Source organism: Echiichthys vipera (genome assembly GCF_963691815.1).
Source record: "Echiichthys vipera genome assembly, chromosome: 19".
Taxonomy (NCBI): Eukaryota; Metazoa; Chordata; class Actinopteri; order Perciformes; family Trachinidae; genus Echiichthys; species Echiichthys vipera.
Window position 1 is genome coordinate 23,504,814 of NC_139844.1, and position 13,505 is coordinate 23,518,318.

The 13,505-nt window shown below is 47.1% G+C and overlaps 1 protein-coding gene across 1 annotated transcript; it reads right to left on the minus strand.

Moving 5' to 3' along the window:
• Nucleotides 1-8,149: 8,149 nt before the first annotated feature.
• Nucleotides 8,150-13,446, minus strand: rpl7l1 (ribosomal protein L7-like 1). Its single transcript, XM_083934511.1, has 6 exons — nucleotides 13,408-13,446; nucleotides 11,627-11,735; nucleotides 11,084-11,247; nucleotides 10,085-10,222; nucleotides 9,853-9,962; nucleotides 8,150-8,756 (listed from the first exon to the last, which is right to left on the minus strand). Exons 1-6 carry the CDS (start codon nucleotides 13,419-13,421, stop codon nucleotides 8,548-8,550), a joined length of 744 nt encoding a protein of 247 aa, XP_083790637.1. The 5' UTR covers nucleotides 13,422-13,446; the 3' UTR covers nucleotides 8,150-8,547.
• Nucleotides 13,447-13,505: the final 59 nt, after the last annotated feature.

Consider the following 13,505-nt stretch of genomic DNA (forward strand, 5'->3'; position numbering starts at 1 on the left):
CCTACTAAGTTCAAGCTGCTGCTGCTCTCAGACGCTCTGGCTTCACCACCTCAGGTCACAGTCGCTGTGGAGGAGAAACAGAGGAGGGAAGTTCACTGTCACAATATTGTTCCAAGTGATTCGACACCTGTGCGATCCTTGTTCTTCTGGGCACACATCGTTTTAACCAAACAGAACTTTTCCCTCCTGATGTTTTTGCACAGAAGATACACAACAGCGTTCCCTGCAGGGGGCGTTAGTGCTCATCTGGAAACCCCTCTCATGTTCCACGACACAAAGGACCTTCTTCTTCTTCTGCACAGAAGGTTACAAACGTATGAGTAAGGTGAAGCGTGGGAAGAGAGAGCGAGCTCCACGTGTGAAAGACAGAAGATCGGTGTAGCTCTGTGTGTGTGTGTGTGTGTGTGTGTGTGTATGTGTGTGTGTGTGTGTGTGTGTGTGTGTGTGTGTGTGTGTGTGTGTGCAGGGAACAGAGCAAAGAAACAACTGCAGAGTCTGGAAACATTTAGGTGAGAACGGGATTCATTTACACTAAACAGCCGAACGACTGAGGGCGCCCTCCCACTGTGCCTCCGTCCCGTGTCCCAGCACGTGTCACGGCTAAACTCTGGTTCCTTTGACCAGTGTGAGTGCAACCGTACCACTTCTAGGAGCGGCACGCTTGCCGTCCACGGCCCGTTTGGGAGAGGTGGGCTTTAGTAAAGCACGTTTGCACGTGTACGAGCACGAGCGTGCGCACATGAACGAGCACGAGGCCTACGGCGGTTCTGAGGTCATTTCCTGTGCGCCTGTTGGGACGTAGAAAAAAGAAGGAGGGACCATGCGCGGACATTTAAAACAATGGCGGTGAGAGGTTCACGTTGGTGTGATGCCGAGGTGGAGTGTTTACTGCAGATTTGGTCGATGAAAAGATTCAAAAACAGTCGACAAGACGCACAAAAACTCCGAGGTCTACGGAAAGATCTGGAAACAAAGCCACGCATCGCCATGACATCATCAATGCGTGTGATGTGTTACGGCGTGATGACGTATAGGCAGCAAGAAGCATTCTCCGAGGCCCAGGTAGTGTGAGTACAAACGGGCCTGGAGGGGGGGACAAGGACCCTAAAGCACGGGGCACGGGGCACGGGACGGAGGAACAGTGGGAGGGCGCCCACAGTTTTGTGTTTGAGTTATTCCAAATGTTAACGCTAAGACTTTAATTTTAACTACAAATGCACTTCCAAACATTATCGTTCTCCTTGAGTACTAATAATCAGTATCAGCTCTGACAAATGATCCGTTGTGTTTCACTCTCAGATCAGTCTGGTGACGTTTGAGCAGTTTGAACCAATCAGCGTTGGTTTCTTTGGTGGATTGAAGTGAAACAGAAGAGACTGTTGAGTGTAAACAACATGGAGGCTTCCACGGATGAGATGAGCAGCTAAGGAGCGAGCCGCTCTCTAACTCTTTGTTCTCTGGATCCTTCTGTTGAATATGGACCGGGCTCCTGAAATTGGGCCTTTGATCCGTAAATTCACGTTAAACACAAAGGGAAAATCTCCTTTACCCACATGTTGTTTCCTTTCTGAGCTTTGCCTCCACGCTGTTAGCACGTCACACGCTTCACTCGTCTGATTGGTTGGTTTGGCCCGTATGTTGGTGACAGACAGATGGTTTATCCAATCAGAAACCAGGATTTTCACCCCTTCACAAAAGATCTTTAAACAGAGTTCACATGGATCTGCTGAGACCAGGAGAACCAAAATCTGGAGTCAGGTTAAATCTGTGTGTGTGTTTGTGTGTGTGTGTGTGTGTGTGTGTGTGTGTGTGTGTGTGTGTGTGTGTGTGTGTGTGTGTGTGTGTGTGTGTGTGTGTGTGTTGATGTGTACGGACAGGCCTGTCTGTGTGATACTCCGCTCAGGTTTGATCAAACGCCGGCTCTTGACCCCATTAAACCCGACTCTGGTCACTGAGGCTTAATATTCTTAATCTACCGGACGACGACTGGATGGGAACAGAAGCCAACACCATCATGTGATCGGCTGTTTAACGTCGGAGCACACTTCAGAGCGGCTCCATCACAAAATCCATTCACTACCTCTGTCGTCCTTTAGCAGAGTTTATGCAGAACGGCCTGGTTTGGCTCTGTGTGTGAGCCCGTGCTGTCATGAGGACCGCAAATCACCCGCGGAGGTCAGGGAGGCTGCGGTTGCCTGGCAACACAGGGACAATGATTGCACATGACAATGGGTTTAGTGGGAGCAGAGGCGACGGCACCAGTGCTCTCACCCCCCCCCCAGCAGGTAGAGCCTGGGAAGGCTTGCAGCTGCAAAGGCTTCACAGAATCCTATCAGAGGTCGCCGCTGCCGCACGCTTTCATTCTCCGCATCAGACATTTAGGTCCTGTTTCCACGGCAACGCTCCCGGATGATAATGACAAAATATCTGATCAAATGTGCCTTTCATGGTAGCAGGCTAACATTTGCATGCTAACCCGGCTGTGGTCGTTCGTGTGGTTGTGTTTCCATAGTAATAAGATGGTTTAGGAAGACGTTGTGTTAGCGTTAGCTCTGTTATGCTAATTAAATCGCCCTTGAATCCAGCCTGCTGTCTCTGACACAGACACTAGATGCTAATGCTAAAGTGGAGCAGCGGAGGATTGTGGGTGTTTTCCAGTCTGTTAGCGTGGGACTGAGTCGAACATCAGTTTAATCAGAAACGCTACTGCTCTTCACTCCTGGAGCTGATGTGAGCTAATGCTAATGCTAATGTGGAGCCGCTGGAATCTGCTCCAGAGACACGGGACTCCCACTCCCTCTAGCTGCTAACCTGTGCTGTTAGCCTAGCTCCCAGTCGCTGGAGATAATGTGGCTAATTCTGTAAACATCAGCCAGATGGAAGTACGCCCTACCCCCCAACGTCACATACATGCCCTTTTATGGTCAGAGGAAATGAGGCGGAGTCAAAGTCTGACAAGATGGCGGCTTCCAGAGGAGAATATGATTGGATCAAGTTAGAGAACGGACCTGACAGAGACGCTACGTCTGTTTTTATACAGACTGTGGTGCGTGTGCGTGTGCGTGCGTGTGTGTGTGTGTGTGCGTGCGTGTTGCTAATAAAGAAGTTCATGTTTAAGTACATGTGATCTTAGAAAATCCTCTTTTTTTACCGTGGTATCGAATCGACATCGAGAATCGTGTCATTTCCCTGGAATCTGCACCGACGACTGAATCTTTGTGGCGTTGTGAGATCTCTAACACAAACATGCAAACATCTTTGTGCACCCACGGCCCCAGACCGGCCGTATCTGTGCAACCCAAAGGCCAATAATGTGAGTAATGATTAAACCTTCAGCTGAACCCTGGCCTGCCCCGTAAAACCACCACCAGCAGCAAACTGAGATACACAGGAGGCACCGGCTGCTTCATGAACCACACAAAGACAAAACACCGCTGATTAATGTGCTTTAATCTGTTCTGAGAGACAGTGTTGTGAATAAAGACGTGCACGCGCTGCTCCACTGAGGCCAGATAACACTGAAGAAACTGTGACATGCGTTCTTCTTTGGTGATAATTGTTAACGGACACCAGATAAAACTGGTCTGAACAGATAACTCCCTGCTCCCTCTGCAGACGACCTGAGTAAAGACACAAACACTTCTTCTTCACGTCTGGGGAGGTGGAACAGTGTGTTTAAGTGTCCTCTAGGAGCATAAACGTGTGCTAAAGTGTCCTCTAGGAGCATAAACGCGTGTTAAAGTGTCCTCTAGGAGCATAAACGTGTGTTACAGTGTCCTCTGGGAGCATAAACGTGTGTTAAAGTGTCCTCTAGGAGCATAAACGTGTGTTAAAGTGTCCTCTAGGAGCATAAACGTGTGTTACAGTGTCCTCTAGGAGCATAAACGTGAGTTAAAGTGTCCTCTAGGAGCATAAACCTGTGTTAAAGTGTCCTCTAGGAACATAAACCTGTGTTAAAGTGTCCTCTAGGAGCATACACGTGTGTTAAAGTGTCCTCTAGGAGCATAAACGTGAGTTAAAGTGTCCTCTAGGAGCATAAACCTGTGTTAAAGTGTCCTCTAGGAACATAAACCTGTGTTAAAGTGTCCTCTAGGAGCATAAACGTGTGTCAAAGTGTCCTCTAGGAGCATAAACGTGTGCAAAAGTGTCCTCTAGGAGCATAAACGTGTGCTAAAGTGTCCTCTAGGAGCATAAACTTATGTTAAACTGTCCTCTAGGAGCATAAACGTGTGATAAAGTGTCCTCTAGGAGAATAAACGTGTGCTAAAGTGCCCTCTAGGAGCATAAACGTGTGCTAAAGTGTCCTCTAGGAGCATAAACATGTGCTTAACTGTCCCCTCACAACCCCCCGGGAACTGCCCATGTGTGTAACAGTTAAACAGGTTCATTCAAAGCAAAAGATAAATATTGTCTTGTTGTCGTACTCGGCAGCACAGCAGGAAGGTATAGCACCATTATAACACTATCATAGCACCATTATAACACTATCATAGCACCATTATAACACTATTATAGCACCATTATAACACTATTATAGCACCATTATAACACTATTATAACACCATTATAACACTATTATAGCACCATTATAACACTATTATAGCACCATTATAACACTATTATAGCACCATTATAACACTATTATAGCACCATTATAACACTATCATAGCACCATTATAACACTATTATAGCACCATTATAACACTATTATAGCACCATTATAACACTATTATAGCACCATTATAACACTATTATAGCACCATTAAAACACTATTATAGCACCATTATAACACTATCATAGCACCATTATAACACTATCATAGCACCATTATAACACTATCATAGCACCATTATAACACTATTATAGCACCATTATAACACTATTATAGCACCATTATAACACTATTATTGCACCATTATAACACTATTATAGCACCATTATAACACTATTATAGCACCATTATAACACTATTATAGCACCATTATAACACTATTATTGCACCATTATAACACTATTATAGCACCATTATAACACTATTATTGCACCATTATAACACTATTATAGCACCATTATAACACTATTATAGCACCATTATAACACTATTATTGTAGCATTATAACACTATTATAGCACCATTATAACACTATTATAGCACCATTATAACACTATCATTGCACCATTATAACACTATTATAACACCATTATAACACTATCATAGCACCGTTATAACACTATTATAGCACCATTATAACACTATTAGCATGTTAGCATCATAATGACCTTAAATATCAACATGAACTCATTCATTCCAGCTGCTGAGCTAATGTTAGCCACACACACACACACACACACACACACACACACACACACACAGACACACACAGACACACACACACACACACACAGCACGACCTTTAATAAACACGTGAACCGGATGACGGTAACGGTAACCGGGCTCCACATGCTCCTGTTGCCCAATAACCTCAACTTTCCCCCGCCGCCGCGTGCACCGCCGCGAGCCTAATGGCGTCCACGTTACCCGGTAACGCTCGCGCCCTGACCCGGGTAACCGTGGTTTACACCGACAGAAGCCGGTAGAGCTCTTACCTGGGACCCTGCTCACCGACACGGACCCGGTGCATCGCGGCTCGTGCCCGGCTGCTCGCGGTGATATGTGAGGTCACGCGGGGAGGACCGCCCACTCTCCTTGAGTCTCAGCGCGTGATGCCTTCACGTGCGCCCCGTAAACTACAAACCGGCTGAGTCAGACGGTTTTACCTTTAGTGTGTGTGTGTGTGTGTGTGTGTGTGTGTGTGTTTGCTGCGGCTGCCTTAAAGTGTTCTCTAGGAGCATAAACGTGTGTTAAAGTGTCCTCTAGGAGCATAAACGTGTGTTAAAGTGTCCTCTAGGAGCATAAACGTGAGTTAAAGTGTCCTCTAGGAGCATAAATGTGTGTTAAAGTATCCTCTAGGAGCATAAACGTGTGCTAAAGTGTCCTCTAGGAGCATAAACATGTGTTAAAGTGTCCTCTAGGAGCATAAACGTGTGCTAAAGTGTAGGAGCATAAACGTGTGTTAAAGTGTCCTCTAGGAGCATAAACGTGTGCTAAAGTGTCCTCTAGGAACATAAACGTGTGTTAAAGTGTCCTCTAGGAGCATAAACGTGTCCTAAAGTGTCCTCTAGGAGCATAAACGTGTGTTAAAGTGTCCTCTAGGAGCATAAACGTGTAGTAAAGTGTCCTCTAGGAGCATAAACGTGTGTTAAAGTGTCCTCTAGGAGCATAAACGTGTGCTAAAGTGTCCTCTAGGAGCATAAACGTGTGCTAAAGTGTCCTCTAGGAGCATAAACCTGTGTTAAAGTGTCCTCTAGGAGCATAAACGTGTGTTTAAGTGACCTCTAGGAGCACAAACGTGTGTTAAAGTGACCTCTAGGAGCATAAATGTGTGTTAGTGTCCTCTAGGAGCATAAACGTGTGTTTAAGTGACCTCTAGGAGCATAAACGTGTGTTACAGTGTCCTCTAGAAGCATAAATGTGTGTTAGTGTCCTCTAGGAGCATAAACGTGTGTTAAAGTATCCTCTAGGAGCATAAACGTGTGCAAAAGTGTCCTCTAGGAGCATAAACGTGTGCTAAAGTGTCCTCTAGGAGACTAAACGTGTGTTAAAGTGTCCTCTAGGAGCATGTTTAAGGGAAGCTAATTTACATAATCCTCCATAATTCCGATTTTCCCGAGGTCCCTGAAGCCGGCAGAGCTCGTGCTCCGACACACGCGCTGTTTAAGTGAATCATTGTGACCCTGACTGAAGTTTCGGGACCAGAATCCACGGGACCAGGTCCTAGAGAAGGGGTCGAGTGCACCTCTGCTGTAGGGACCGCATCACGGTTATTGATCACCATGGTGACGGCCGCCATCACGGTAATTAATCACCATGGTAACACAGCCATCACGGTAATTAATCACCATGGTAACGCGCCGATTGGTTCCGTGGACTTGTAATAAACACACGGTGGTCTGGATCTTACCGGTTCTGTTCAGCGTTGATGGGGGTTCCCTCTCCGCTGAGTCCCGGGGTTTGGGGGGAACCGGACCCGGGGACGTGATCACCGGGGGCTCCTCCGGTTGGGTTAAAGCAGCTGCGACTGTTCCTCCTCCTCATCCTCCGGTGACTCATTGAATTAAAGATCAGAAACAGCTTCGACTGTACTCACGCATCTGTGTGTGTGTGTGTGTGTCTCTGTGTGTGTGTGTGCGCGCAACACACCTAATTTCCCCTCACACAGATTTTCTTTCTCCTGCAGTAACTGAATCATTTCATGTCACCTCTCATTCTGTCATTTACCCTCACACACACACAATAACACATTTACAATAATAGTTTATTTAAAATCATTCAGCCCTGGGATTAAAGTCTGTTTGATCTATTTGTTTCTCTACACTTTACTTTTCTATATTTATTTAACTAAGTTTATTTGGTTACCTGTTTGTTTACCTTGTGGGCAGCGGCTCCTTAGGTCTGTGCGCCTCCGTTACATTTAACTGACATTCATCTGGTCTGGATGAACCCTGGGCACCTCCCTAGGGAGGTGTTCCAGGCACGTCCAGCTGGGAGGAGGCCTCCGGGAAGACCCAGGACCAGGTGGAGAGATTAGATCTCCACACTGGCCTGGGAACGCCTCAGGATCCCCCAGTTAGAGCTGGTTAATGTGGCCCGGGAAAGGGAAGTTTGGGGTCCCCTGCTGGAGCTGCTGCGCCTGCGACCTGATCCAGGATCAGAGACGGGAGCTGCTGCCCGAGACCTGATCCTGGATCAGAGGCTGGAGCTGCTGCCCCTGAGACCTGATCCGGGATCGGAGGCTGGAGCTGCTGCCCCTGAGACCTGATCCGGGATCAGAGGCTGGAGCTGCTGCCCCTGAGACCCGATCCGGGATCAGAGGCTGGAGCTGCTGCCCCTGAGACCTGATCCGGGATCAGAGGCTGGAGCTGCTGCCCCTGAGACCTGATCCGGGATCAGAGGCTGGAGCTGCTGCCCCTGAGACCTGATCCAGGACCAGAGGCTGGACCTGCTGCCCCTGAAACCTGATCCTGGATCAGAGGCTGGAGCTGAGTGGGTGAGAACTCAGTCATGGTTGCAGGAGCACTGAATGATTTTGGGCTTTTATTGTGAAAAACAAAACACGTTAAATCAACAAACAGATTCTTAAAGACACTTTTTTAAATGTGGTAAAGTCGTTTGTTGCTCGTGCACGAGGGAACGCCATCACGACCATCCCCTCGCGGTCCCGTTGCGTGTGGCGTGTAGCACCGAGGAAGCCTTTAACAGATAGTTTACACAGTTTACAAGTGATTCAAAAGGTTTTCAACAAAGAGCCCGACTCCCTCCGTCCCCCCGTCTGTCCTCAGTCTACTCTGGGTCCCTCTGCTGCCCCCCCGGCCTGTGACCAGAAGAGTGTGCGTACGGAAAGAAAACACTATTTTGGTTCCTTAAGAAATCAGGCGTCTTTATAAATGCTGCTGAGAGTCCGTCCTGCTCGCCGCCGTCCTCCTCCTCAGTTCAGCTGTCGGATGATGGCGTTAATGTCTGTGTTGCGGAACCCGGGGTTCCCGAGGTCCTTCAGGAGCCCGGCCTTGTCCTTGGCGGCGTGACGCGCCACCGACAGCTTGAAAGGCAACAGGAAGTTGTTGGCGGCCCGGAAGCCCTTCCCGACGGCGTAGATCTCGTGAATCAGGTCCTCCAGACAGATGATGCCGTGTTTACCTGCGAAACAAGGGAGAGGGGGTTAACGTCAGGACACAGACACGTACGCAGCCTTTGGTCTTTACGCCGCGTTCATGACGATATAACGATGTCTGAGGCACATCACAGCCTCACAGACCGCCGTTGCCTAAGATGCTGCCTCCGCGTTTGTCTCTTTAAGAGGTACGACTGTTCGTTCCTGCTCCGTGTGTGAACACACACGTGCGTTCTCCTGGTTCCTGCTCCGTGTGTGAACACAGACGTGTGTGTGAACACAGACGTCTGTTCTCCTGGTTCCTGCTCCGTGTGTGAACACAGACGTGCGTTCTCCTGGTTCCTGCTCCGTGTGTGAACACAGACGTGCGTTCTCCTGGTTCCTGCTCCGTGTGTGATCACAGACGTGCGTTCTCCTGGTTCCTGCTCCGTGTGTGAACACAGACGTGTGTTCTCCTGGTTCCTGCTCCGTGTGTGAACACAGACGTGCGTTCTCCTGGTTCCTGCTCCGTGTGTGATCACAGACGTGCGTTCTCCTGGTTCCTGCTCCGTGTGTGAACACAGACGTGCGTTCTCCTGGTTCCTGCTCCGTGTGTGATCACAGACGTGTGTTCTCCTGGTTCCTGCTCCGTGTGTGAACACAGACGTGCGTTCTCCTGGTTCCTGCTCCGTGTGTGAACACAGACGTGCGTTCTCCTGGTTCCTGCTCCGTGTGTGAACACAGACGTGCGTTCTCCTGGTTCCTGCTCCGTGTGTGAACACAGACGTGCGTTCTCCTGGTTCCTGCTCCGTGTGTGAACACAGACGTGCGTTCTCCTGGTTCCTGCTCCGTGTGTGAACACAGACGTGTGTTCTCCTGGTTCCTGCTCCGTGTGTTCTCCTGGTTCCTGCTCCGTGTGTTCTCCTGGTTCCTGCTCCGTGTGTGAACACAGACGTGCGTTCTCCTGGTTCCTGCTCCGTGTGTGAATACAGACGTGCGTTCTCCTGGTTCCTGCTCCGTGTGTGAACACAGACGTGCGTCCTGAGTCAAAATGGTGGCAGCGTTGTAGACGGCGGTGGTCTGTGAGACACTAAAGACGTCCCAGAGTGTGGCGGCTGAAAAAGAGCGTGCAGAGACATTTACCCATGTGCGTCTCGATGAAGCTGTTGTCGGTGAGGGGAACCCTCGCCTTGCCGACCCTTGTCTGTCCTCTCTTCAGAATGAGCTCACGAACCGACTTCAAGTTGGGGAATCTGTTGGAAACATGAAAGTTTGTTTGACATATGCAAAAACAAACAACCCCCCCCCCCCCCACACACACACACACACACACACACACACACACACACTAATCTGTCAGCGGCGTGTGACTCACCCCCAGGCCACGTAAGGCTCCACCACCTTCATCATGGCGACGGACGACTTGTTGATTTTGAAGAAGGCGCCGCTGAAGATCTTCCTCAACCGCAGCATCTGCACCACCCGCATCACTTTGGGGCTGACGCCTTTGATCCTACAGGAGGAGGAGGGATCACACACGTGCACACGAGTGGGTTTTTACTGACGCACAGACACGAGCACAGCTGTGGAGTTACACGTTTGTTGTTACGTCACAGCGACCTCTTGTGGTGGAGATCCCCCTCTTTAGGTTTAGGACCCTGTTTTTTCTGTTTTCATGCTGTTCTGACGTTGTTCTGAGACGTAATGGGATTCCACCTTATGTTGAATATTATAGGAACGTTCGTGTATGATGATTATACAGCAGATAACAAGTCTGTGTCATTAATGTTGTGGTTTTGTTTTATTTTGTGTCATTTCAGTTGATTCCCTGGCGAACGGCACAGTTACTGTTCAGGTGCTAGTTAGCTTAGCATGTGTGTAACGGAAAGCTAATAAACAAGTGGAAGACAGTGATCAGATGTTTCAGTGTGACACTGTTTCACTGGTTTAACGCGGAGTTATTACTTTAATAAACAACAACTGTATTCATTCACTAGACTAAACCAGAGGTGACAGGTGTGTTTCCATCAGGGTCAAAAGTCTCTGCTCGTACAGTTCCAGGTCACGTCCTCTCAAAAGTCCGTTCACTCTCCGTGTTTCATTAAAAAAAGCCCCAGAGGGGTTAAGAGACTCTGGAGGTGACGGATCACTCTGGATGGGTTTGGATCTGCGTTGATCAGCTGATCAGTGACACAGCGGAGCTCCGTTCTTTATACAGAATAGAAACAGGGTCCTGCTCTCCCACAGGGAAACACACGGACGCTCCAGAGACTCACGTGCACATCAGGGGCGTTTCACCTGCGGACCTGCTTCCGTGGCCGTGACTGTGTCGAGAGAAATTCTAAGGAAAGCCCTTTGAGGCCAGAGTACTCACTCTCTGATGCGGACTGCGAAGGCTAGCCTGTACTTGGCCGGAGGCAGCGGGGCGGCCGGGCGGTGCTCCGATCTCTGGATGCGAGTTTCATCCCGGTATCTTCGGTGGCTGTCTTTCAGGAAGTCTTCCAAACGCTTGAACTTCAGGGGTTTACCTTTGGAAACCTGGAGAAACAGAGGAATGCACATGAGTATAGAGCAGGACGTAGAAGCTTAATACACACACTGGCCTGCTCCAACATTTACACACAGTCCTAATGCTTTCCCTCTAGCGTCAGGGTTAGCCGGGGATGAGTTCAGTGAGAAAAGGGCTCAAAATGTGCTCTCCTCAGAAATAAGGCTGTAGTAAAGAGGCTGAAGGTCCTCGGGGCAGAGGCCGCGGGTTTGACTCAGACCTGTGTCCCTTTGCTACACGCCCCCCCCCCTCACCCCATTTCCCGTCTGTCCTAAATAATAAAAGGCTAGAACACTGACAAAACAGTTGTGCGGTTACAGGAAACCGCGTGTCCGTGCCCTGAACGTTCTACGGACACGAATCACTGACCTTCCTCTTCTCCAGCAGCGCCCGCTTGGCCTCGGTGGCTTTGATGGCCTGGTACGTTTTCCTCTTCTTCAGGAGGAACTCAGGGACCAGCTTGATCACCTTCTTGGACCTGGGAACAGGAGCAAACACCAACACCAGTGAGTGGAGACACAACCAGGAGGGGTGCGTGTTACAGCTCACCGGCTTTATTATTATTAACACTCTATACAGAAAAAAACTCTATACAGTCGTTACATCACAGTCATCACAGTGTTTCTTTATAATATAACTATGGATTAAACAGGGTTCCATCGTTTTCTATTGAATTAGACCTTTATTTACAGATGGGAGTAGAAAAATGCTCAAACTGATTTCTGATGAGCGCGTTGGTGCACTTTGTATCAGATACAGACTCCGTCACTGTCATTCATCTAAAGCCATTTACTGCGCTGAAGACACTTTAGTTCATTTGTACAGGAAAGTTCAACAACAAGGTTATTAAAAGTGCTTCACGTTAAACACTAAAAGCATCGGGAGAAATAACACATAAAACATAAATTTAAAACACAAATTAAAACATAAATGATTAAGATGCATAAAAGGTCATTTTTAAAACATCAAAGATAGTTACAGTTGCAGAAGTTACGGTGCAGTTCACTGAAAAGCAGCAACAAACAGAAAAGTCTTCAGTCTTGATTGAAAAGAGTCTTGATTTGTTCCAGATTAAACTTTACTGTTAAATATTAACATTAATATCAAAATATGAAGCTTTTTAAAGCCTGCAGATCTTCAGCTTCTGTCTTGTCAAACTATTTTAATCATTTATGCTCAAACTGAACCTTTGGGCCTGTGATGGAAATATTACATTATTACATATTTCTACAAATACATATTAAATTATTATTTCACCTTTTCTTTCCCATTAAAAGCGACGGCATCGTTAAAAACAACTAAAACTGTGTTTCGTGAAAACAGAAGGATAAGAAATTAATTTAAGAAAATTGGAACATTACAGTGGTAAATGACATATTTCTATTATTGAACCTTTATGTTTCACAATAAAATCACGAGATGGAATTACACCAAAGATGTTTCTCGTATCACCAGAAGGAGAAGAAATTCAATCATATTTCTATTCTATAAACATTAGTTGTGAAAGAAAAGGGGATACAATTTCAAGAACCAAAATCAAAGCACGTTTCAAACCTTGCAAACATTAAAATAAAAGCATTAAAGGATTTAAAGCTCCTGTGTGAACCCTGGGATCTGCACCCGTGCAGCTACAGCTCCACAGAAACACAGCAGTTAACTTTAACTTTCAGGGTTTCACCTGAAATGTGATCACTGGATTTTTCAGCCCAGAATTAAATTTAAGAATTAAATACTTCTCCATGTGCATTCAAGAGTTGGTTTACAGTGTTAATGTCCTTTAAATCTGTCCGGACAGAAGAATTTGGAGCTTCTTTGCTGTAACTTTGTCCCTGAGATGAATAATAAATACATAATAAATGAATAATGTGCCATGGAAACACTGGACACACGGCTGTGACACACTAGTTTATCTATAATTCTTTTAAAAGCTGACAAACATTGCACCATCTCCACTGTGTACATTTGGCCCCATGTGAAACTAAGCCTCCTAAACACGGACTTTTCTACCTTCCTGGGCCCTCAGCTCGGTAAATATCGGTCTCTGTGGTGTTGTTAGAACATGAACCTCTTTAATAAACTCTAAATAAAAAAGCTGCGGTTAAAGAAAGAGCGGATGGACTTCGATAACGTTTAAAATATGAAAAACATACTCAGATTCAGCCATGTTGATGTCGGGAGACTCAAACGTCGCTCAGAGATGACGTCAACGCGCCAGTGGATAGAAGAAGAATGACGTTGACGTTTTTAC